Raw genomic sequence first — 24,021 nt, 5'->3', positions numbered from 1 at the left:
TCTTCATTTCAACATTTCATTTTTACAGCAGGGTTATTATTTTTGTTGCTAGGACCAGGAGGTGTGTATGAAGGATACGTTATTACATACAAGTCATCTAATGCCTGCGAACTCTCTGGCAAAGTGTATTTTATGTCTGTCTTTGAAATTTTACTGCTCTGCCTTCTGTCCCTTATTTTTTCTTCCTTCTTTTTTGTTTTTTTTATTTTTATTTTTTATTTTTTCCTCTTTCCAGTCAGGAGAGTTTAGGACCGTTTTCTTTGTGGTATATTTCTCTGCTTGGCAGTGGAAAGGAACCTAGGACACTGGGGAGGGAAAAGCCCTCCCAGGGCAGCCTACTGCTGTCACAGCGTGCTCAGCCACCTGGGGAGGTTGGGTGTTCTCTGCTGTGGCGGGGCGACGTGTGTCTGCTAAGGCTCATCTAGAACTGACTTACTTTCATTAACTTTGGTCATTTCTCAGTGGTTTTGTAATTTAAATGTTCTTCTGTGTGTCATTTTGTAGTCTGAACGTAGTCCAGGGGACTTTTAAATGGTGATTTTAATTCTTTGAAGCCTTGTTCTCCTCAGTCCTTAGAAGTAATTTCAGTAGTCTCATACAGATGAACAGTTAGCACAATGTATGGAAAATAAGCCCTGCCTGTCCAGGTAAGGGAAGGTCCAGCTGTTCGAATTCCTTTACATTGAGGCTAAAGATCTATTCATCCTCATAAAAATTGTGTATAGGCTTGAAGTCAGAGCATTTTAATATGGGAAAAATAAAAATGGTACTGAGTGATGGGTTTTTCTCTCCGGTTTTTAGGGGTGCTTACTCCTATCTCCTTGCATTGAGGATATTTTCTTTTAACCTTTGGGGTATGATTGGGTGATCACCTAGAATGGTGTTCCTTATGCTCTCTTTTAATTATGTTTATCTGTGCTTTTAACAAACCTTAAGAAAAGATTTCAGATGTTACAAGTCTAATTAAAGAGACAGACAAAGCACAGTTTATACTGTAGATTTTTTCTGCAGTTCAATTAATCAGCATGTTTTCTCTTTTAATTAAAACCATTTTAGTAAATTAAAGCCCACAGCAAAACACATATATAATTTGTTTGTAATTAGCTCTTAATTGGTGGTAGTTGAAGCTTAGCACCCTTGGTTTCTTTCTTCATGATTGCCATTTTATTAGCAGCCAGTCATTAATTAATCTTTTTCTAATTAGCTTATAAAACTGTTGATGGCACATTATTGTAAATGTGATTTTAAGTTCAAAGCTTGTTAATAAGCTTTCTTACTTAGAAGAACAGAGATAAAGAAATTGCTGAAAACAGTACTACAGTTCTTTAAAAAAAAAACTGTCTTTCTTATGGGGACTGTGTAAAGCATCTAACAGCTTATGGTTAATTTTTTAATGCTTTTTTTCCCTTATGAATGGGATAAGTTGCTTGAATATAAATCATCTATATCCAGGAGTAATTTCAACAGTATAACGTCTTTTCACCCTCCTTTGGAATACAGTAATCTACATATAATTTGAAGCCTTAATAGTCATCATTAAAACAGGTGTTATATAAACTATTTCACTATGAAATCAAAGTTGAGTATATGAATCAAAGTATATCTTCTTACACTTTACAGACCGAATACATACTACTTTTATAAATTGCAGGGTTAATAATATATACGTATATATATGTATATGTATATACACACGCGCGCATGTGTGTGTGTATATATACACACACACACACACACACACATACACTTACGTGTTTTTTAAAACAGAACTTGTTGGGTTATGCTTTGAAAGTAAAAACTACCTGGCTTTAACTGATAGGCAGTTGTAGGTATAAAATAAATGATAGGTGCTTGTACCATCACACAGATGTGTAAGTGTGTGCGTGTGCTTTTGGAGATGACAGTGAGTGAGGTTAGGCCGTTGACTGTAACAGAGAGAGGACGACTGGAAGTCAGGTCGGAGTTTAAATGATTGGGCGGAGCATAGCCTGTTTGCAGCCGTCACAGCCTTGGCATCTCAGGTGGGGCCGCGGAGAGGTACCGGTCCAAACGCAGACGCCCCGAGTGTACTTTATAGCACACACCACACTGAATTGTGGTTTGAGTGAAACACATTAGCCACATCATACTCTGTATCGAAATATGCTACAGATTCCACGAAACTCCTGAACTGCACGGTGTCCTGAGCTATTTATCCATATGAGTGCAAAGTTCTGAAAGTTGTAGAAAACACAAAGCATTATCAGTTCCTGGAAGAGCTTTTTCTTATTTGCTTTTTGAACTTCCCATGTTATTTCAAGTTTGGCTATTTCTTTGCTTGTTTTTAAGAAGGCGTTTTATGATGCCATGCAAGAGACACTAGAAGGGGATAGCTGACGAGGAAAAAATTAAAAATTGGATAAAAAGTAAATGAATAATGTCATATTACCAAAAAGATGAGAGGCTAATTTGTGCCGACTTTTTGCTAATTTTGTTCAAGCCTCAAAATGAGGAGCTGTCACCCGTTCTGTGTAGCACTGATGACAGTGCCAATGATCCATGAAATAAGCTGCCGCTGGCTTTGTTCTGATAAGAATGAACAAATCTGCACAATGTTCGGCTCCCAGAATCTCATTTTCATACTTGCATGCAGGCTAAAAGAAATAAGCTGTTTGCAGGCTTGATTAATCAGACATTGGAGGGGTTTTTGTCTCTTTGATCTCTTTCGTCTCCTAGGTAACTCGCTTGACATTAATGTTGAGCTTGAGTAAAGACAATCAGGAATTGTCGACCAAACTGATATAAAAATTAAAGACCTTAACACTTTAAGTACTCCAGTAATGGTTCCGCTTTACTTCAGAAAACATCTGTTTTCATTTAATTAAAGAACAAAAGAGAATGGCATAAATATTTTTCATAGAGACCTATTATTCCATAAAAAGTTAAAGTATGATAATTGGTATTTTTAAATAAGTGCCTTGAAAGTGTTCAAAAGGGAGGAAAACTTCATAAATCTGCTACAAGCTAGTAATTTTGAGATGAGTAAAATATTTTATGAAATGGATAAGAAGTTTACAGTTATGCTAGATTAAGCTGTTTGAATCAGATGCTTCAGATGATTATCAGCAAACTTCAGAATGGCAAAGGCTTGGCAAGAAAAACCAACTTTATTTTGAAAGTTTGTCTTTTAAAAATCTCTACCGTGTCACAAGATGCGCCATTATATCTCTTTTACAACCCAATATGATTTACACATGCGAAACCTGTAAAATTGAAAGGAATGAAAAAAATGTCGCCGTGCACTTGCTTGAGGTTATGCAGACGCTTTTACAAATCTTCCAAGTGTCTGCAAAGATGAATGCCCCAAGGGTCCAGCCAGGGCCCTGCTTTTCCAACCAGCTAAAGCCCTTATCTTAAATCCAAGCAAAGTACCATTAATCTTTTTGAAAGACCTTTTATGGCTTTTAATATATCCCAAATTAGAACATTTTACACCCTTGGTTCCTGAAATATGGTGATAAAAAGCCTTTAGAGCTTAATTTTCCTTACCGCTTGCTCTGACCAATTTGCAGTTCTTTGTGATAATGTTTAGACACCTTAATTAAAATGCAGCAAAATATTGGATGTTCTATATGGAAAATGCTGATACTTTGGCTACACATACAAGAAATTCTGTATATATTTTTATTCATTTAAAAATTTTTCTTGCCACATTGTGTTGCTATAGTTATCTGATGACCCAAAACATTTTTTTTTTTTTTTTAAATATAAAAACCATCGGCCAGGCTTTTGTGATGTTTACTTTGGGCATGAGGATGCATTTTTCTTCTTACAGGAGTGAAAGGATTCTCGTTGGCCTGTGTTATTTGTAATACTGAAACATAGCACGATATTCTTTTATCTCCGGGAACTTGGCTTCGTCATCTTGCCTGGGAAAATGAGTTTCTTCTCAACTGTCTCTTCCATAGAAGATCTTATTATCCTTTCATATTTCCAAATACTTCCGTTCTTTTTTTCTTTCCCCACAGGAATAAGTGAGACACATTTTAAGCGTGTGAAGGACACAAAATTGATATGACTTTTCATCATCATTACAAGCTAAAAGATTCTTTCTGTAAATACACAGACCAGGCTTGTTGAATGTTTATCAGTCGAAGAACATTCCATTTAACCTAACCCAAGGCAAAATACAGTTAGAAAATACACTTTGTACCCGAAGAGGTCTGTTTGAAAGTATTGCCTACGTACCCAGTCATTTATTATATGTACTTAGTCCACAGAAATGCTGGAGCCCTCTCATGTAAATACATGTTTCATGCACTTTAATGAATTACTGTTAACAGATTCATACCATGTCTTGTGGAATGTATGCTCTAAATCCTTACTGCGGTGCTGAGTGCGCTGGCTTGGCCTGAACGTTGCCAGAAAATGAAAAGCGTTTACGTTCTTAGAGCGCATGACCGCGTTGAGATGAAGAGTCCCATTTAAGTCGAACACGCTGAGATACTCTTTGGTTTATCAATCCCCAATCCAGAAAACCCACGTTGGAAAATCTCAGTAAGTTAAACATGTAAACTACCTCTTAATTTACAGCGGTTTTAGGAAATGATGTTTTCACGTGGTTGACGGTACATGGCGGATATGGTTCGGACCATTTTTGTTCTATCCTCCTTGCACAGGCTCGGTTTCAATAGGAGATGAACTAGGCGACTGGGACTTCTGTTGGGAGGTGGGCTTGGCAAAACTCTCCCGTACCAAGTTGGCATTTGATACGTAACACATAGGAATATGGTGAAGTAGAAAACGCAGAGTTCCACGTTTTACCTTTTGGAGGGTGAGGGGCAGGGAAGATACTGAATGTTCTACGTGCACAGGTAGCCAGCTGGGTTTTGCGACAGTAGGCCGTTCACTAGGTGCACTCGCTGTTTCCCTGCTCGCCCGCAGCACCCGACGTCCCCGGCTGCCCGGCTTCAGGGGGAACTGCGTGGGTAGTCGCGACCAGAGGGCAGTGCGCAGACATGACGTGTGTCACTTCCGTGCCAAAGCGTTTGAGAGCCAGTGTGAGACCCTCCGGCCGCCCCCTTCCTCTGCCGCCGCGAACCCGAAAGTCACACGCTGAGAGGCCGGCACCACGAGACGGAGGAGAGCCCAGCCATGCCACAGCCGACCAGAAGCGGAACAAAAAGTCCAAGGGCAGCCAGTGGGATTCGGGGATTTGTCTGATAAGTGTAGTTGCGGCTGGCCTCACGCGACAGGTGCTGACCTGATTTTCACGTTTATGGCAGATGGGAAGGTTTGCAGGGGAATCCATCTTAATGATAAATAGGCCACTTGGCTCCCGTCCCGTTTCATTTTCCCTGGAGATGATGATGCTGTAGCCCTTTGATTCTTAGCCCTTTCTTAGCTGACGTATCTGAACTTTTCTGTGATGAACAACCGGAAACCAAGAGACAACCAAGAGAAGGCCAGTTTTGAAGCAGCGCAAGTGGCGACCCCTTCTTCCCAGCCCCCAGTGTGAAAAGAAGCCTGGTTTTGTTCAGTGCTGTGTCTCCGGTGCCTAGAACAGTGCCTGGCAAAGCCATGCGTTTGCGCCCTCCTGATATTTGTTGAGTGAATACTGTCCTGTGAAAAAAGATAAGTGCTGCTCGCGTTGGTACGAATTTTGAGACTCTGAGGTTGGTCTGCCTCCCCAGGTGGGCCCTCGAGTCACAGCTGATCATTCTTTCATCGGTGCCTGTGCTGTTGGTGCTGACCAGTTCAGCCCTCTGGCTTGATTGTTGGGTTGCTTCCATTCTTGGTGCGTATTCTTACCTGGACTGGAAACTCAAACCACTCTATGCCCTCATTTATAAGCCCCGAGCAGTGCTTGATTCCTGCATGTTCGTTTCATCCTAAAGGAAACTCTTCTCCGAAACGAGCTGAAAGAAATGTCAAGCATGTGAAGCCTCATTTTCCTAAATCAACTTCTCATGCGTGTGGTCTTAGCCACCCATGATGCCTCACCGTTGGCCAGCAGATCCCTAAAACTCGGGCTTTAACGCGTTGATTTGACAGCGGCTTCCAGGTCCTTCCTTCTCTTCCGCAAGTCTGTTGTCCGGTAACGTTCATTAGGGTGACTCCAGGGAAAGAAAGGGAAAGAGACCCCAGAAGGAGATGTGTATTTAGCCTTTGTTGTTCAACCTGGGTTCTTCACAGATATCTCTGAGCCGTTCATATAGGCAGGTGTTTTTAACATCAGAGCCGCTAGAACTGGAAGATGGCCATCCTGTCCTGGAGATACTCTCTGAGGAACAGTTCTGCAGCCAGAGAGCCGTGTGTAGGCCCGTGTGTGGGAACCGAAGATGATGGCGTAGAGGCTGAAGGGCCGGAGAAATACAGACACAGAGACTGTTTTAGGCTGGCTTAGAGAAAACTTAGGAGGTAGAGGTGGGGTGGGGTGGGTAGGAGGCTTGGTTTTCATTGACCTTACCGGCCCGGGGCAGATAGGCGTCAGGTGGAGCAGGAGTAGAGGGGCCTGCAGAGGAAGCACTTAGGTACTGTGGTCCACGTGCCCAGCCTTTTCACCTCTTAGCACCCCTTATATTCTCTTCTCTCTCGGTGAATTAAAAGCTGTTGCCCATCATGCAAAGTGCGTTTATGAAGCAGTAATTAGCTTTCCCATGTTTTATTAATCACATCTATGACTGCCAATCAGAGCTTCTGATCAGCAGGAGATAGCTGATGTGACCATACTGAGTTGCTGTAATTCTAGCCCAGAGCAAAGAAACTTGATGTCTCTGTCAGTCTGCGCAGCCTTATCAGGGGTAAATTCCTGTTTGGCCTACTGAAATGCTGGAATAGCTTGAAGATCTTCATCATATGCTTGTGGACCCTCGAGGGGCTCTGTTTGGGAAGGATTTCCATCCAGGAGACTGGCACAACCGGGGTCTGGGGCCTGTGGGAGGTGAGGGAAGTAGGGGCCACACGGAGTGCATTTGTTTACTTTGCTTGTTCACGGGGGCCTGAGCATAAGAATTTCTGATTTGCAGGTATGGCTGGCTTAGCCGCAAGTTCTCAAGTGTTTGTATTACTGTAATTCTTGTATCAGCTGGAATATTTATTTTCACCTTTTTGTTTGTTTGGTTTTCTCCTTTGTAATTCTTAGCTTGGTGTGAAAATTGCTAAAGCGGTTGCCTGCCACAACTTTGTAAAAGCCAAACGGGATGCTGAAAATTCACAGGTTGCTCGAAAAAAGAAGAAGCTTGCATGGGGGTGAGTTTAAGATTTTTACCAGTAATTCTAATAACTTCATAGGAATTACAGAAATCCCGGGATCCGTTGTGTGAATCCGGTTTGTGTGTGATTGTTCACTCATTTTAGTCCTTGTGTCTTTGCTGCACGTTTATCAGATTATAAACACGGGGGCATTTCTTCATCCCTTTTCATATTTAGTTTGTCATCAGTGGAGTATGCAAAAATGTTTCGGTTTATTTTACTTTGGCACCGAGTAAGCGTGTTTAGGAAAGTGTTTAGAAATAAATTGAGATTTTTATGTTTTCTATTTTAGGTTTGAAGCAAAGAAGAGATGGGAAACCAAGAGCAACATGGGATATATGTAGCTTGCCAGTGTTCCTCAAGGCATTTGAGTCTTCACTTGGGCTTTTGAGTCTTCAGCTGCTCAGTTGACTGAGAAGATACTCCTGCTGATGTTAACTGTGTCAGGGAACATAAGCGTAAAATGTGGGGTTTGGTTATTAAACCTTTTTAGTCTTTTTCTAGAGAGTTCATTCTGTTGACACGAATGAAGTGGAGCATTCTGTTATTTGTGCACGAAATCGAAGTATACGTACCAGGAAGAAAGATAGGATTTTGTTAATTATTTATTTATGTAACCCTCCAGCATAAAGTCAATTTTACTTTTCGTCTGTTCGGTGTAGCATAGTCAGTGAGCTCCTCCTACTTCCTTATCTGTCCCCAGCGTACCTGTACTTCGTCTGCAGTTGTGTTTGTAAGATTGGCGTTTGTTTACGAAGGATTAGTCGTAAGTGCGAGAACGTCTCAACCGATACTTTTACAGATGACTTGAATTATCTTAATGTCGTAAAAGTAATTATTGGTTCTTTATTGGAGGGAATAGAGTTGATATTTCCCAATCAAATGATGAAAGCAATTGATTAATTTTTGTATACCTTGAGATAAAATACCATAATTTTAAGAAGGGCAGAAAGTAGTATTTGGAGGAGGATTTAACTTTAGCTCGGCCTGGAAATGTCCTCCTAAATATCTCTCTCAGCCTTGTTGTTCCTTAAATTGTGATACGGCTCTTAGAGAAAATGGCACAACCGTACTAGCCAGTTACGACTACCTCCAGACAGTATAACTTAGAACCTTCCAGGAACATAGTTTGATTATTTTTACTCCTCTTCCCCGTTCCTTCTTAAAAGGTTCGATGTGTTCATGAGGGTGAGGTGGATCGGTGCCGGGGGAAGTAGTTGTTCTTAGATGTGTGTTTCATAGGCCTTCCTAGAGGGGCTTTGAGAAATCCCGTAAGAAGCTGGCAAATAGGCCTGGACGTTGGCTGGTTTGGCCCCTCCCTGCCCAGTGCTTAGAAGAGGGAAGAATTGCCCATCACAGCTTTCGGCCGTTCACCTGCCTTCCTCAGCCTCCGCCAGAGGGTTTCTAGCTGTCTGGTGTAAACTTCCTCGGGGTTGAGAATATAAATTCAGGAACACAGAAAATGAGTCATGATGATCGTTTCAATATTATTACTTTGTTATTTTTAGACTTACAGTAGCAACAAAATTTTCATAACTTATGGTAGCGTGTTTAATGTTTTTTCTGTGTTCTGGAATAAGTCAATAACCAGGTGGTATTTAAGAGAATAAAAATCCTATCTTGCTTCCGCTTCGGTGAGAAAAGCCAGTATGGAAAAAGCAAGATTTTAGGAGGTTGTGTTTTGCTTACAGAATTCATCACGAAAAGGTGTCCAGGCCAAATACTGGAAGATCTCATGTTTTATGATTTAATATCTCCTGTTGCATTTACCCACGACATTACATTTCAAACTCCTAATAGGTGAATACAGACTGACGGTATGGGAATCTTTTCCCTAAAAAAATCCATCATGGGGGATGTGCCGTTACACGGTTCGGTGTTTTGTCTGAAACAGGAAGAAGCTGTTGGGCAGGCGGGTGGCGTAGACGTCTGGGCACACCGGGCCCGGAGACAGCATCTCCCTGCAGCCTCTGCCTCATTTTCCTTCTCCTGTGTCCCCTTCTTGAGAGCATTTAGTGACCCTTGCAGGCATGTTTTTACCTCTGCTCATGCTGAGGCCTTGCCAGAGTGGCCTCTCTGGGGGCCGATCAGGGAGCCTGTGGCCCGAAGTCCAGCCATTGAAGCCCTTCTTCAGCCTGTCCCTCGCTGACAATTGCCCTGCCCCGCCCTGCCCCGGGGCTCGGACACACACAAATGCTCGGAGCATTTGAACCCGGTGAAGGCGCCTTGGTGGAATCGGATGTAGCAGCGGACTCATTCGATGAGGGGAGCCGCATCTCCTAAGTCTCCATTTTTGGGGGGACCTGGTTTGTGAAAAGCTCTAAAATGTGGTACAGCAGGTGGAGTGGGGGTAAGAGAGGGGTTCGGGGGAGAGGAAGGGGCTGGGTGTCTTTGATTGACCCTGCTGACATGTCATTTGGGACCAGTTTTATTTTACCAGCTTTAATTTGAATTAGACATTTTGCTCAGTAAAGCAATAAAATGGGAACATTATTCTTAGAGCACCCATGTTGCCCAAAAAGCATAGTCATTTGTCTTCTCCATCTGTCCACAGTGAAATGAGGATTCTTTTTGGATCAGTAATAACTTCAGTTCCTGAAGCTTCAGCATGTGCGTTTACTACTGCTCGAGTGCCTGAATTAGATGAGGGGTGTAAACGTCAGTTATTGTTAACCGAGATTAATATGTTTCGAGTCGTTGGTATGGCATTAACGTAACTATGATTTACTGTTTAAGTACTTCAGGCTAAAACAACTTACTAAGGAACAGTAATTTTGAGTTTTATAGCGCTGGTTCTGAGAAGTAAAGTTGGTTGGGAGCCCTCAGGATGTTTCTGATTTTCAGCAGAACATTCTATTTCTTTCACCAAAAGGAGAGTTTGGATGTATAATCTCAGGTTTGCTATAATTAGTTCTGATGACAGAGTTAAATACCTTGGCCAAAACTGTAAATCACTAGTTAAACAGGTTTCTGCAACTGATCATAAATCTCAAACTCCATATTTTAAGCACACTTGTTTTTTTTTTTGTTTTTTTTTTTGTTTTTTTTAGAGAGACAGCTATGGGAGGGGCAGGCCGGGGGTGGGAATAAAATGTTATCTGAACTTTGAGTAACAGCCTAGAACCTCACATTTAAAATCTACTGATTTCCCTGAGACCTTTGGTCTAAAATGCTCTCTTTTCAGTATTTTAATAACATAGCTTATTGTTTACGCTAAGACAAGTTTGAGTTTAATTCTTAAAATATGAAAGTTAATTTTCAAAATGTCCAAATTTCTGTTTGTTAGGTAAAGATACCACTGTTTTAGAAATGTTTATGTCCTGCTAACCTATAAAAAGTACCGTATGAGGTTGATATTTGAGTAAGATGCCAATTGTGTGTGTGTTTTTTTATGAGATAAGGCTTGGGGGAAACAAGGTAATGTTATGTCAGACCTCATTTTGGAAAATTAGCTTCGTGAAACCCAGTAGTCAAATTCAGAACCAACTGAAACAATTCAAGTTTTTCCATGTTGGCAGAAGTTGCTTTTATTTTTAGTATCTGGCAGAGCAACAAATGCTTTGCATGTCAATTTAATATTTTTTCAAGCCAACTGTTTATTCATTGGCTTAAAATTTACACTCTACTAAAAGTCTTAGTCCTGACTTTCATGAAACAAATAGTAATATTTGGACAAAATATGTACACGAAAATCTTTTTCCAAAACCAAATGTAGATTGGTATTTGTGGCATCAGGGCCTTTTAACATGGTAATGGATCTGAAAGCACTTTGAAAGTCTAAAGCATTAGAAACCCAGGGCAATGAATTTCAAGGAATTAATTTTTATTATGAAGTAATCAGAGCATCTTTCTAGGTTTTCAGATTTAAATTAGTGAGAGGCTTTCTGCCAGAAAGTGGAATATATGTTAGAGTAAATTTCAACGAACTATCAAACGATTGCTTTATCAGCATGTATCTATTCATGACCTCTGTAGCATACTGAGACAGTAAGACCCATTTTCCATTTTTGAGGTTGTGATGTTCTCTATAGATTTTGATAAAATGAGCAGAACTGCATTCTTTAGTCTTTATTATTTTATCCTCCTTCCATACTACTCACCTTGAAAGAAACACGCACACACGCACGCACTCTCAGTGTCGAGCTGTCCTCCGCATCGAGACTCGGCGTGAAAGGGATTTGTGACTCCCGTCGAGAACGTGGCAGTCAGTATATAGCCAATCTAGACGGCCATGGAGAGACTGAGAAAGGAGCCCCCAACCCATTGTGCGCCAGTGTTAAAACGAAGCGTGTTGCTTCTTCAACAGTTTCTCCTTTTTCTCCTAGTTCGTTTTGCTAGCGTTTCTTCAAATACAGTGGTGCCATCAGAGTAGCTTCCTGCCACACCGGCCCCTGCGGGCTTGATCCCCGGAACACAACTACAGGCCTTCGGGGAGACTCTCCGTTAAATGCCACGCAGTCTGCAGTGTTTCCAGACGTGCTTGTAAAATGAAGAATTAGCTGAGGGATACTTCTCTTTTTATTAGTGTTAGTAGCCGCTTTTTAGATTTGTTAGAAAAGGTATAAAAATGTTCCTTATTGAGATGACGTTTTTAAAACACTGAATTTAGGTACCTGCCTTTTATACCCAGAACAGGTTTCTTAAGGAGGTGCAGAATAAAAGGGGATGGAAGGAGAGCAGAGGGTAGTGCCCAAGAAAAACCTTGGCTCCTGGGTGCTCCTAGGCCCGGTTTGCGTTGTGCCCACTCCCTGGCATTGCTCTAGAAGCCCCGGCCCGAACCTCCTCCAGGGGCCATGGGCTGCCTCTTGCTGAATTGCTGCAGGGGGCCTGCTGTGTGACAAGTATGGAATGAGGTAATCTTTTCCCACCTCTAATTTCTGAAGGGTGTGTCTGTCCAGTTATTACTTGTTCATTGAACTGAAAGGTTTGGAAACCAACAGCTCCAGTACAAGCTGTAATTATTGATGTCTGTTTCATATTCATCTGTAAGCCCTGGCATCTGATCAAGAAGTTAATATATCACTTCATCTTCAGGCTGAATGTGCCTCAGCTATAAACATTTTATGGTTTGACGGATAGTGTATAATTATGACTGCCCAGAATACAAAGTTTTCATTTGTAACGTGGTAATACTAGAAGAAGTAATTATGAATGTCACAGGAGTAGTGAAACAATGAAGCCTTCCATTGCTGTGAATTCCTCCCTACATAATATCTAAGAAACATTTACTGAATACCTACCGTATGCCAGATAGCACGCTACCTCTTGTGGCTGCAAAGAGGAATAAGCACAGTCTGATGGGAAGTATTTGTAACCCATGTTTTAGACAACTTGACTTTTACCTGTCTGTGGCCTTTTCTTTGCCAAATGCAAAGGAATGATCTACATGTGATACGTAACCTGAACTTAGAAGTTTGGTCCCATGGGTGGGCACGCTTTGCCTCTAGGAAGGAGTTTCCTGGAGGGCAGCTAGCTAGGGCTCTCTCGCCAGCCTAGTGACTGATCCACACGTGCCCACCTCACGGCGAGTGGTGTTGACCCCTGAGTTTCACGGCTTCCTAGACTCGCTACAAAGGTGAGGGTCATCGACGGAGTCAGGCTCGGGAACGCGTGCAACTGTTTTTGCCCAGTACTTGGTAATTTTAAGCTTTATGTTTTTCTGAAATCGCATCAACACGTCCTTTACGTTAGAATGGCTGCGCCCTAGTGTCTGCCCGCGTTAGGGCGACGTCAACTACTGCAACGAATACGCCCCCCAAGTAAGATGACTCAGCACAGTAGAGGTTTATTTCTTGCTCGCGGGACAAAGGAGGCCTCTGGCCCACGTAGGCCTTGAGAGAGCCAGGCTGACGGCAGCTCTGCCACCTTCTCAGCCTAGTAACCCTGGTGTCCCCGTCTCAAGCTGGAAGGGAAACGAGCGGGGGAGAGCGGGCACTCGCGGGGAGTTTGGGGCCCGGCCTGGAAGCGGAACACGTCACTTCTCAGTCTGCACTGGCTGCAGCTTCCTTAAGCCACCACGCCCAACTGCAAGGGAGGCAGTGACATGCAGACCGCCGTTTCACGAGAAGAGGAAACCTCTTTTAGTAAATACTCAGCAGCGTCTGCCACGTTGCCTCAGTCACAGATGACCCCGACTTGGCGTGGTAACTAAGTTCCGCCGAGGCGTGACATTGACTAGCACCAACTGCTCTTTGTGATTCCAGGTAGGCATTTTCACTTGGATGTGTTGACAGAGCTGATCAAAATAGCCAGTCAGCTACCAGGTGATGTGCGTGGCAGAGGTCCCAAGGATGGACCATGATGTAGAAGTGCTGGAGTAGAATTATGTGCTCGGCGAGGCTCACACGAGGATGTTGCCACCTGCGGAGAGTCAGTCGAGGCTTCGTGGCCGAGGCGATGTGCGGCGGAAGTCGTAAAGGGTACCTGGGACCGTACCCGGGAGATACCGTTGAAGCGTGAGCACCCCGGGCAGGAGGAGCTGCGAGGCACACCGGAGGCTCCCCGGGGAGTTGAGCAGGGGGTGGGGGGTAGCGTGGAGTTTGGAGGTCAAGCAGCTGTGTGACGACACTAGAGAGGGTGGCTGGAACGCGCTTGCCCAGCTTGTGAGACACGCTAGAAAGTTTGGACTGAGTCTCAGGAGCGAGGGGACACGCACACGTACTAAGCGAGCGAGAAATAGGCCAACTCACCTATGAGGAAATGGTGGGTTGGAAGGTCAAACAAGGTAGGCCGGTTAGGTGGTCTCTGTAGCCCGGGGAAGAGATGAGAACCTAACCCCGGGCTGTGGGAATGGACAGCGTGAATCCCGGGGGTGTTCGGGCAGCAGACTTGATAAGACAGGGTGACCACGTGGGGTGGGCGGGGCGTGGGGAGGGGTGGGTGCCTCTGGATGGCCGTGTGGCGTGAGGAAGTAATGTAGGTCATTTTTAGCAACTTACTCCCATTTAGTCTTGCCAAATCTGACATCTGGTAGTAAGTCACCTTCAGTGGCATAGGTGGTGGAATTTCACTGTGTCGGGGTGCCTGTGGATACCTCTGAGCCATCAGCAAGGACCCAGTGCGGGGAGGGCTGTTAGAGTCAACATCAGAGGGCCCCGGGTATCGTGGCCAAATCCAAGATCAAGGCATGATCACAATAGACGGTGACTTTGTTCCAGTTTTCCTAGCAGTGATGTCTCCTATGTCTTATGGAAGTTCTTTTTAAAGGTGTGTGCTTCTGGAAAAAAACTATAAGGGAGGGAGTGACATTGGCATGGAAGGGAAAGAGCCAGTAGAGCCTTGGCTCTGTGAACCACCCCCACCCCGCCCTTGCAGCAAAGGAGCCGGCCTCTCCTGCCCTCATGTCGGTCAATCAGGCTCTATGGGGCAGAGGGGCATTACTTCCCGGGGCTAGGTGGCCTCCCTCAGTGGTGGGCAATTCTCCAGAAAGGGGGACCTGTTAGCAGCCTAAACAGCAGCTGGGGATGGACACACTGACCCAGTAAAGGGGAGATACGAGGAATGTGAATATGTGTGTGGGTATGTGCACAGACCATCGTGGGCGGGGCTTTCGGCCCAGGTCTGTCCAAGGGAGACTCCTTGGACAAGCAGTGTGGGGTGTTGGACTTGAGGTCAGAGGATGTTAATAATCCACACCTTGCCCTTGACCTGAGTAAATGAGAATTGATGGTGCTGATAGGACTGATAGGATTTCAAATCCAGCAGGCTTCCATGTAGCACTAAGTGTTGGGAGTATTGATTCCAAGAATAAGTTAAACCCTTTAATAACCGTCTCTGAGATACTATGTAAATTAGTGAGCTGTTTAAAGATTAAAAAAAAAAAAAAAAAAAACACCACCACCTCATGATCACCCACAACCGTGCATAGAGCAGGGGTTTGGACAGTGGAAGAGGAGTAAAAATGGAAACCACCTACTATATGTGCTTAAATGTGTAGATAAATCGATAACTACAGATAGATAAATAAATACAGATATAAACCGAGAGAGGAGTAACTTCCAAAACAAGTTCTCTGGAACCTCAACCGATTAAAAAAACAGGTTTCTGTGGTCCAATAGGGGTTTCTGTGGTCAAATATGTTTGGGAAACTTTGCATGCTATCACTGTGACCTTGAAAGCGCCCATCATCAGCATATCAAAGGCTCTTATCACAATGCTTATTAAATTTGTTTTAAAATACGGATTTTTTTTTTTTGTCAGTTACCATTTATTAACAATTCACATATTTAGTTGCAACACTCTGGGAAACATACTCTAACTGTACAATAACTATGGAATAGTAACATTTTAGACCCACAGGTCTCTTGCTCTGGAAACTTTGGGAAGAGGCTGTATTTTCCATTCTGTGTTTGTACTGAACTCCTGTCCCCATCTAGTAGGACCCATCCTTTATTTGAGGCTCACCTTAAATTCTCATACTCCCAAGTTTTCCTTGACATCTCCCTCCAAGGCATGGAAATCACATCCTTGGAACCCTCGTGTAGATTTCTGAGTCCAATCCAGACCTACCGAATGAGCGTGTGGTTTGGATCTTTTGTTTTAAAGCTCTCAGGTGATTCTCATGCAGCTAGCTGGGTACAGGACTGCAGGCCAACATTTTATGTGGATGAAAGGATGGGTGGTTGGGTGAATATATACATACCTCGTCCTTCCAGTTGAACCATTCGAAATCCTGTCTCCTTAAATATTCATGACTGATTGAGAACATAAACCTTGGAACCGTTGTTCCAAGGAACTCATCTACTGACTGTTTTTAAAAACTCTTTGAGAATGCAGGGTTGTATTGCTCTGCCTTAGAGAAATGCCTTAATCATGTATCACAGGCAAGTCTAGTAGGTTGAGAAGCTAACATGTTCTCATTACATACAGTGCTGTTGGAAACCAAACACACATTATACTTGTGTTATAGACAAGGAAATAGACAAGGCAATTGAGATGCCGGGAGCTTTAAGAGAGAACACTAAAACCATACCGGCAGCATAAAAAAAGGTGAGGATGAGACCCAGGCCAGGCCTTTGCTCTGTCTCCCTCTTCCAGTGTTTCTCAAAGTGTGAGCCATGCACCATCTGCAGGCAGAAGCATCGCTTGTTAAACATGCAAATTCCAAGGTCCTGCTCTGGAGTTGGGGCCTGGGATGCTGCATTTTAATAAGCTGCCTGTGATTAATGCATACTAACACTGAAGGATCATCGTCTTGGAGTAGCACCTCCTTGCTCCACAGGGAAGCAGGAACGGGAAAGGAAAACAAGCCACTGAAACTTGCACACGCCTTATCACAAACCGTAGGGAGGGGAGGTGTACTATGTAGTTTAAATACTGAGTCTAATTCCATTAATATAAGTGGCCATATCCCCCCACTTGGCTGGCTCTACTCAGTAAACCACTTTCATTTTCAAAAAAAAAAAAAAAAAAAAAAAAAAGGTACTGGAAGAAAAGGTTCCGTGTCAAAGAACTCAATTGGAATCCTTGCTTGGTACTTGCCTCCTTGCCAACAATGCTCAAAAATAAAAAAGAAAACGAAAATCCAAAGTCCCTGAACATAAAAGTTCCATTCCCCATGGTGGAGGGCTTAAAGTCCTCAGATGTTTCTCTGCACCTTGGAAGGCATTTTTATGAAATCCACAAATTACCAGAAGTGGCTCCAACAATTCTTGAGGTCGAAAGCTGTGCAAATTGGGCAGCTCCATCAGGAACAAGCTGCCTTCATCTGGATTCAGTGTCCTGGTTCCTTACCTCTAGCCTCGTGGCTGTAAGGACCACTCAGGGCTGCTGGCACTAGAGTGTTCTCCAAAGTTAAGGGCATGTAACAGAACCTGGAAGAAATAGATGCCCCTCCCCCCCATTTTCTTTCCCGATTCTTCCAATAAATATCTGTTGAGGACTTGGGATGTTCCAGGCACTATCGTAAGCTCTGAGGCTATGGCCCTGAAACAAACAAACATACAAACAAACAATTCTGAAGTTCATGGATCTCACATTCTAGAGGGAAGGGCAGATAGTAATTTAATTGTATAACATCACAATGGTCCCCAGAGTGGGGTCCCTGACCAGGAGCACCTGGGAAATGTAGAAATGGCAAGTTCTCAAATCCCAGGTCAGACCCGAGCCAGAAACTGTTTTAACAAACCCTCCAGGTGATTCTGATGCACACTCACAACTGAGAGCCTCTGTGCTCTCAAATGGTGAGAAGCTATGGAGAACGTCCATAAAAGAGCGTCCAGAGAGGGTCACGCTGATCCTCGCAAATGTTCAAAGAGTGAAGGGGTCCTACACTGGGCTCTGGAGCAACCCAGATTCACATTCCAGTTCTGCCACGATGAATTGTGTAACCTCAAGCGGCTTACTTAATCTCTCTGCATCTTGGGTTCTCCTTCTGAAAAATGGAGATAATAGTACCCATCTGATAGGGCAGCGAGGATTAAAGGAATTAATGAATATGAAAGTACCGAGATCCCGACACATGGCAAATCATAGCCATGTGGGGGGACAGTTCTCCAGGGTCTCTTGCATTTCTGCACATCTTGCAAGCAAGGCAGTGGGCTGCCCTTTGTTCCAAACTATCTTTGCAAGGGTGTTTGTATATAAACAGCCTTGGAAGATTGAGATAGTGCCTCCCTCTGGGGCAAAGAGCAGCCGTGTTTACTGTCCAGTATAATAAAGCAAACATCTCCCTCTGGAGCTAAGGCAGCCATGCTTACTCCCATTGTAAGAGAGTCAGTTGCCTGAGCTCAGAGTTCCTCTCCTTTAATGAGAGGCACGCGGCGAGCAGGTGGCATTTGGGCCTCTCCGCATCACATTGTGGAAAGCGGAACAATGCTGAGACCATGGCTGCTGCTCGTGAGAAACAAATTGTCCCTTTGTCTCTGAATCTAGCCACTTCTAATGTCCAGGAATGTAATGCCTCCCACCAACAGCCACAAAACAGTGTCAGGCTAACTTGCTACCTTGAAGGAGGGTGAAATCTCTGCTCCCACACAGTTCTTGATGATGTTGTGTCCAGGCTTCTGTAAGTGTGTGTTGCTCTTACTGTTATTACTCCCCACTGTGTGCCAATTTTCTGGAAGAAATAGAAATGTGACTGGTGGCTCCAGACTTCAAAGAGTTTCCCAGTGACCCAAAGAGGTTAAATATTTACCTAGGGGCGCCTGGGTGGCTCAGTCGGTTGAGCGTCCGACTCCGGCTCAGGTCATGATTTCAGTTCGTGAGTTCGAGCCCCACGTCGGGCTCTGTGCTGACAGCTCGGAGTCTGCAGCCTGCTTTGGATTCTGTGCCTCCCACTCTCTGCCCCTCCCCTGCTCATGCTCTGTCTCTCTCGGTCTCTAAAAGATGAATAAACATTAAAAAAATTTTTTTTAATTTAAATATTTACATAAAGTTGACATGAAGGACAGTGAAGCTTGGGTTTGAATGTAGGCTCTGGATTCTGACTAGATATGGGAACTCTCTAAGCCTCGATATCTTATTTGGAAGGTGATGTTAATCAGAATGCTTACCTTGTGAAGCTAGGGACACTAAGATCATGCATGTAGAGAATTTAGCAGAAGACCTGGCATGCAGTAAACACCATTAGCTGGTACTACTGTATTTATTTTGTGGATAGAATACGATCAGGGCATTTTCTGTGCTTTCCCTGGATCTTTAGGGAGATAAGACCCCTATTCTGTTCTGTAATGCAGGCAGAAGCTGCTTTATGTGGAACTAACCAAACCCCAACTCGGTGCATCTCTGGATTCTGTCCAAAGAAATCCCCAAAGCTAAGTTCCTATAGGTGAGTTGGACAAAGAACTGGCTTTGGAGTCAAAAGACTCTCAGTTTGTATTTATAATTTAAGACTTAATATGATAATATAATAATTTGAAGTTTGTATGGTTGGTTGTGAAGATTATATTAATGTGCAAAAATCTCTTAGCACATAATACGTGTTCAACTAATGTTAGTCCCCTAGGCCTCAACACCATGCTTTAATGGACTGTTCTCCTTTCATGACTGTATCCCTAGGACCTTTCACAACGCCAGGTACACAGCAGGTGTTCGATAAATATTTGTTGACTGAATTCATGAGCAAAACTACTAACGAGTTAACAAATTATTATTTTCTTTTATCTCCTTTGGAAACATTTCTTCTTTAATGGGCCATCGCTATATTTGTCTGAAACCACAGGATTCTTGACAAATCTCCTTATTCTCTCATTTTCTCCTCTGCCGCTGGTTTTTAACCTTCTAGACTTATAGACAGACCCTCTCTCTGAACGGATATACATGTAAACATACACACTGCATTTTGACATGGTTCCAATGGTTCACGGCCCTCTTAAACTCTTCCCATCTAGAGGACCCTGCTTAAACACTCCTGTGCTAGGGTACCCAGCCCACTAAGGTGGCTATGAAATCACATCCTGTCCCAAATCAGCAAGCTATCATGGACAGTGCACATCACAGTGGCCATTTCCTCTCTCTTGTCAAGGCCACAGAAGACTGACTTCCAATCTACTTGTGATTTAGGGGTTGCAAAGAGTTAAAGCGATTCAGGTCATTTGGGTTTCTTACAATAGACTTGTGGTTTTTGAGCTAAGCTAATGGAAATGTTATTTTCTAAAAATAAGTAATTCAGTCTTACTGATCATGCTTATAATCCTGAAAATTCTAAACATACTTTCTATAACCATATTTCTTCTCCCCCTGCATTCTCAGTTGTGGATTCTCTGCATCCAATGGTCAAAGAATAACCAAGCTTCTCTTGGCCCTTAGGGAACTGAGCAGTCAAGACCCTTCTGGAAGCAGAAAGGAGGATAAGGCAAGACTTTCTCAAACTAAATCATGTCAAGTGCCTTGCTTGACCTCAGAAAAATACTTAACCAGGGTTGGTAATTGATTGACAGGGGAATTCAAAGGGGAAAATGGGGAATGTATGAAAACACTTAAGTAGAACTGCCCAAAGGAAGAACCTGAAAAGTTCAGCCATAGATTTTCTGAGAAGATGAAAGTATAGGTATTAGCGTATTCAAGAATTAGGCAGAGAGTTTTCCCCATTTGGAAGCTAAAAAAGGAATGATCTGCTGCCCAAGACAAAGAAGAAAATGATTTGGGCCCAGAGGGAACTGTCACTCACATATACACTGCCCAGGGGGCTATAGAAGGATTATAGCCGCCATTTTGGCTTCTCTAGAGTGAAGCAGCAAAACAATGTCTAGTGGTTGCTAGGCAACCATTAGCCCATCGCTGCCCTTTTCCATTAAACATCATCTGCCTTCTTAGATTGTTTTAATTTATTTTTTAAACAGAAAGGTAATGCAATAGAGAATTACCAGTCTGACCTAACAATAAAAGTGCCTTTGAGGTGAAGGCTTTGCAAAGATTAGATCACTCTTGGGTGAGATGTTAAAGATAGTGACAGTGGACTGAAACCTCTTTCCCCTCAAATTCCACTGTTTGACCTCATGTTTCCTGATGCCAAAATAGCAACACTGGAGACATAATGATCATCTCAGAACATTGTAAAACTGAAGACCAAAAATTGTTATATTGATCCAGTTTTTGACCTACCCCAAGCTAGTACTTGTCCTAAAGCAAGTCTCTCTATCAGCAAAGAATGGTTGTCAGAGGTGGTGAAATGAAGTTCTGGGTCTGAGCAGAGTTGCGGACAGCTAAAATCACATTATTCATAGTCCCTGAGCGTAGATACATGGAAATAACACCTGTTTATGTAAGGGACACTTTCTGGGACATCAAAATAAGAAGTACCTAGAAGGAGAAAATATGAGTCTTTACTCAAAACCCATTTGCATGCAAGGTAAAGCTACATTAATGACTTTTACAAGAGGAGGAGGAGGTACCCAGCAAAAGGGTGTGAAATCAGCATTAGGAAAGAGTTACTGCTAACCTGTCGTGCACCATGAACACACATGTGTTTTTAAATTCCAGTGGGTCCACTGTCTGCCTCAGAGGACCTACCTAGGAAAGGATTCGGGGAAAGAGGATGGGTTGATTCCACGGACCGGGCTCAAATACTTAAAGGCACACAAATAGAGTTAGCTCTCTTAGTCCCACAAACACCCAAGATAAAGGAGATGGGAGCACGTGTATGGCCTGGGAGAACCCGTTCCAAGCCTGTTTCTCCTGCTCACCAGTTGTATGGCCTTGGGCAACGTTCGTGTGTTCTTTATCTGTAAGTGAAGGCAGTAATATCCACTTCATCAGGGCTGTTACGAGAACCAAACAATACGGTGGATGGTGAATGACAGTTACCAGTGTTACCATTTATTGTTGCTATTACCATCCCCTGTGCTACTAATACGGTTCCTTTTTAGTGGAAAAAACAATGTTTCAGGTTGCCCCTTTCAGACAATTTTTTTTCTTCCTCCAGGTTGCCTTGGGTATTCCAAATGCAGCTTCATCTGGGTAAGAAGAATATAGAAATATATATCCATAATATTGCTCGGGACCCTCTAACATTAAGGGATTCCATAGCCATCAGATACCTGGCCTGTGGAGTAACTGACTCCTTCAGACAAAGGCGCATGATGCCTGCCAAGCTGTGGGGCCCTGCGTGACAGGTGTTGGTCTGACTGCCAGTGCTCATGCATGTGTGCTGAGATATAGCCACCACATTCTGACATGGAGCTGAGCACTTCCTATGCATTATCATTTAATTGTACAACTCTGTAAAATAGAAACTATTATCCTTATTTTACACATATGGAAGCTTAAGCGAGGAGAAGTTCTAGAACGTGCCAAGGCCAAACCACGGTAAATGGCAAAGCCAAAGCCCAAAGCCCTGCTGGTGCTGTATTGACACATGGCTATGGTGTTGACAAGGTGGGACATCTGGTGATAAGAGAAAAGAAGGGTTGTGCAAATCACACGCCCACACGGAATTTTTAAGCCTCCCATCTTCTTCTGAGAGGTCTATGAAGTACAGGACTGACGGCAGAATTGTAAGGATAACCTGAATTCCCATACGACCAACATGCACCTCCTTGTTCAGGTATTGGCTCAGAAATAACAGCTGACAGGAGACATTTCCATGAGATGTGCATTTTGATTAGGAGAAGTAGGAAAACTGGACTCACAGGAATTTGGTGTCTAGATCCAGCAAAATGAAGATAAATTCATTTATTTCTTTATTCATTCAACATGTATTCACTATTACGCGCCAGTATATGCCAGGCACTGTATCATCCTAGCAAGTTAGTGGCTATCAACAGAAGATTCCAAAGTTCATATGGAGAGGCAAAAGGCCCAGAATGGCCAACACAATGTTGAGGAAGAAGAACCAAGTTGGAGGACGGACATTGCCTGACTTCAAGACTTAACTATAAAGCTATAGCAATCAACACAGTGTGGTACTGGTCAAAGAATAGACAGATCAGTGGAACAGAATAGAGAACCCGGATAAAAGACCCACATGGATATAGTCTACTGATCTTTGACAAAGGAGCAAAAGCAATCCAATGGAGGCAGGATGGTCTCTTCAACAAGAGTGCTGGAATAACTGGATATCCATTTGGGAAAAAGAAAAAAGGTAATCCAAGCACAGACCTTACACCCTTCACAAAAATTAACTCAAAATGATCATAGACTTAAATTCAAAATGCAAAACTATAAAATTCCTAGACGATAACACAGGAGAAAACCTAGGTGACCTTGGGTATGGCGACGCCATTAAAACATTTTTTTTTCAGTGTTTATTTATTTTTGAGAGACAGAGACAGAACATGAGCTGGGGAGAGAAAGAGAGAGAGGGAGGCACAGAATCTGAAGCAGGCTCCAGGCTCTGAGCTGTCAGCACAGAGCCCAATGCAGGGCTCGAACCCACGAACCAGGAGATCATGACCTGAGCTGAAGTCAGATGTTTAATGACTGAGCCACCCAGACGTGTCTCATGTGACACCATTTTAAATATAGCATCAGGCACGAACCACAAAAGAACTAATTGATAAGGTGGACTTTATTAAAATTAAAAACCTCTGTTCTGAGAAAGACAATATCAAGAGAATTAGAAAACAAGCCACAAAGTGGGAGAAAATATTTTCAAAAGAGACATCTGATGAAAGACTCTTAACCAAATTAGAAAACAAGCCACAAATTGGGAGAAAATATTTTCAAAAGAGACATCTGATGAAAGACTCTTAACCAAAATATACAAAGAACTCTTAAAATTCAATGAGAAAAGAAATGAACTGATTAAAAAATAGGCCAGCAACACGCGGGTGGCTCAGTCAGTTAAGCAGTCAACTTTGGCTCACTTCATGATTTGATCTCACAGTTCGTGGGTTCAAGCCCTGCATCGGGCTCTGTGCTGATAGCTCAGAACCTGGAGCCTGCTTTGGATTCTGTGTCTCTCTGTCTCTCTGCCTCTCCCCTGCTTGTGATCTCTTTCTCAAAAATAAATAACAACAAAAATTTTTTTAATAGGCCGAAATTCTTTCTTTCTTTCTTTCTTTCTTTCTTTCTTTCTTTCTTTCTTTCTTTCTTTTTTCTTTCTTTTCTTTTCTTTTCTTTTCTTTTCTTTTCTTTTCTTTTCTTTTCTTTCTTTTTTTAATGTTTAGAGAGGGAGAGAGAGAATCCAAGGCAGGCTCCATGCCCCATATGGGGCTCAATCTCAGGAACTGAGAGATCATGACTTGAAGTGAAATCAAGAGTCAGATATTTAACTGACTGAGCTACCCAGGCACCCTGGCCAAAATTCTTAACAGACATTTCATCAAAGGAGACAAATAGACTGCCAATGAGCATATGAAAACATGCTTCACATCATATGTCATCAGGGGAATGCAAATTAAAACAACA

At 43.0% G+C, this 24,021-nt stretch overlaps 1 protein-coding gene across 2 annotated transcripts in view; it reads left to right on the top strand.

Annotated features, from left to right (window-relative positions):
• The window catches only part of FAM204A (family with sequence similarity 204 member A), a 39,366-nt gene extending 23,951 nt beyond the window's left edge, over positions 1-15,415 (top strand). For both annotated transcript variants that reach the window (XM_043597673.1, XM_043597675.1), the window contains exons 7-8: positions 7,124-7,230; positions 7,526-15,415. In XM_043597673.1, the coding sequence (XP_043453608.1) occupies positions 7,124-7,230; positions 7,526-7,577 (159 nt within the window). In that variant the 3' untranslated portion in view covers positions 7,578-15,415. The remainder of the gene's footprint in view (positions 1-7,123; positions 7,231-7,525) is intronic.
• Positions 15,416-24,021: the final 8,606 nt, after the last annotated feature.

This window comes from Prionailurus bengalensis, chromosome D2 (assembly GCF_016509475.1).
Source record: "Prionailurus bengalensis isolate Pbe53 chromosome D2, Fcat_Pben_1.1_paternal_pri, whole genome shotgun sequence".
NCBI classification, from domain to species: domain Eukaryota; kingdom Metazoa; phylum Chordata; class Mammalia; order Carnivora; family Felidae; genus Prionailurus; species Prionailurus bengalensis.
The sequence above is the reverse complement of the archived record's forward strand: the minus strand, read 5'-3'. Positions and strand labels throughout refer to the sequence as shown.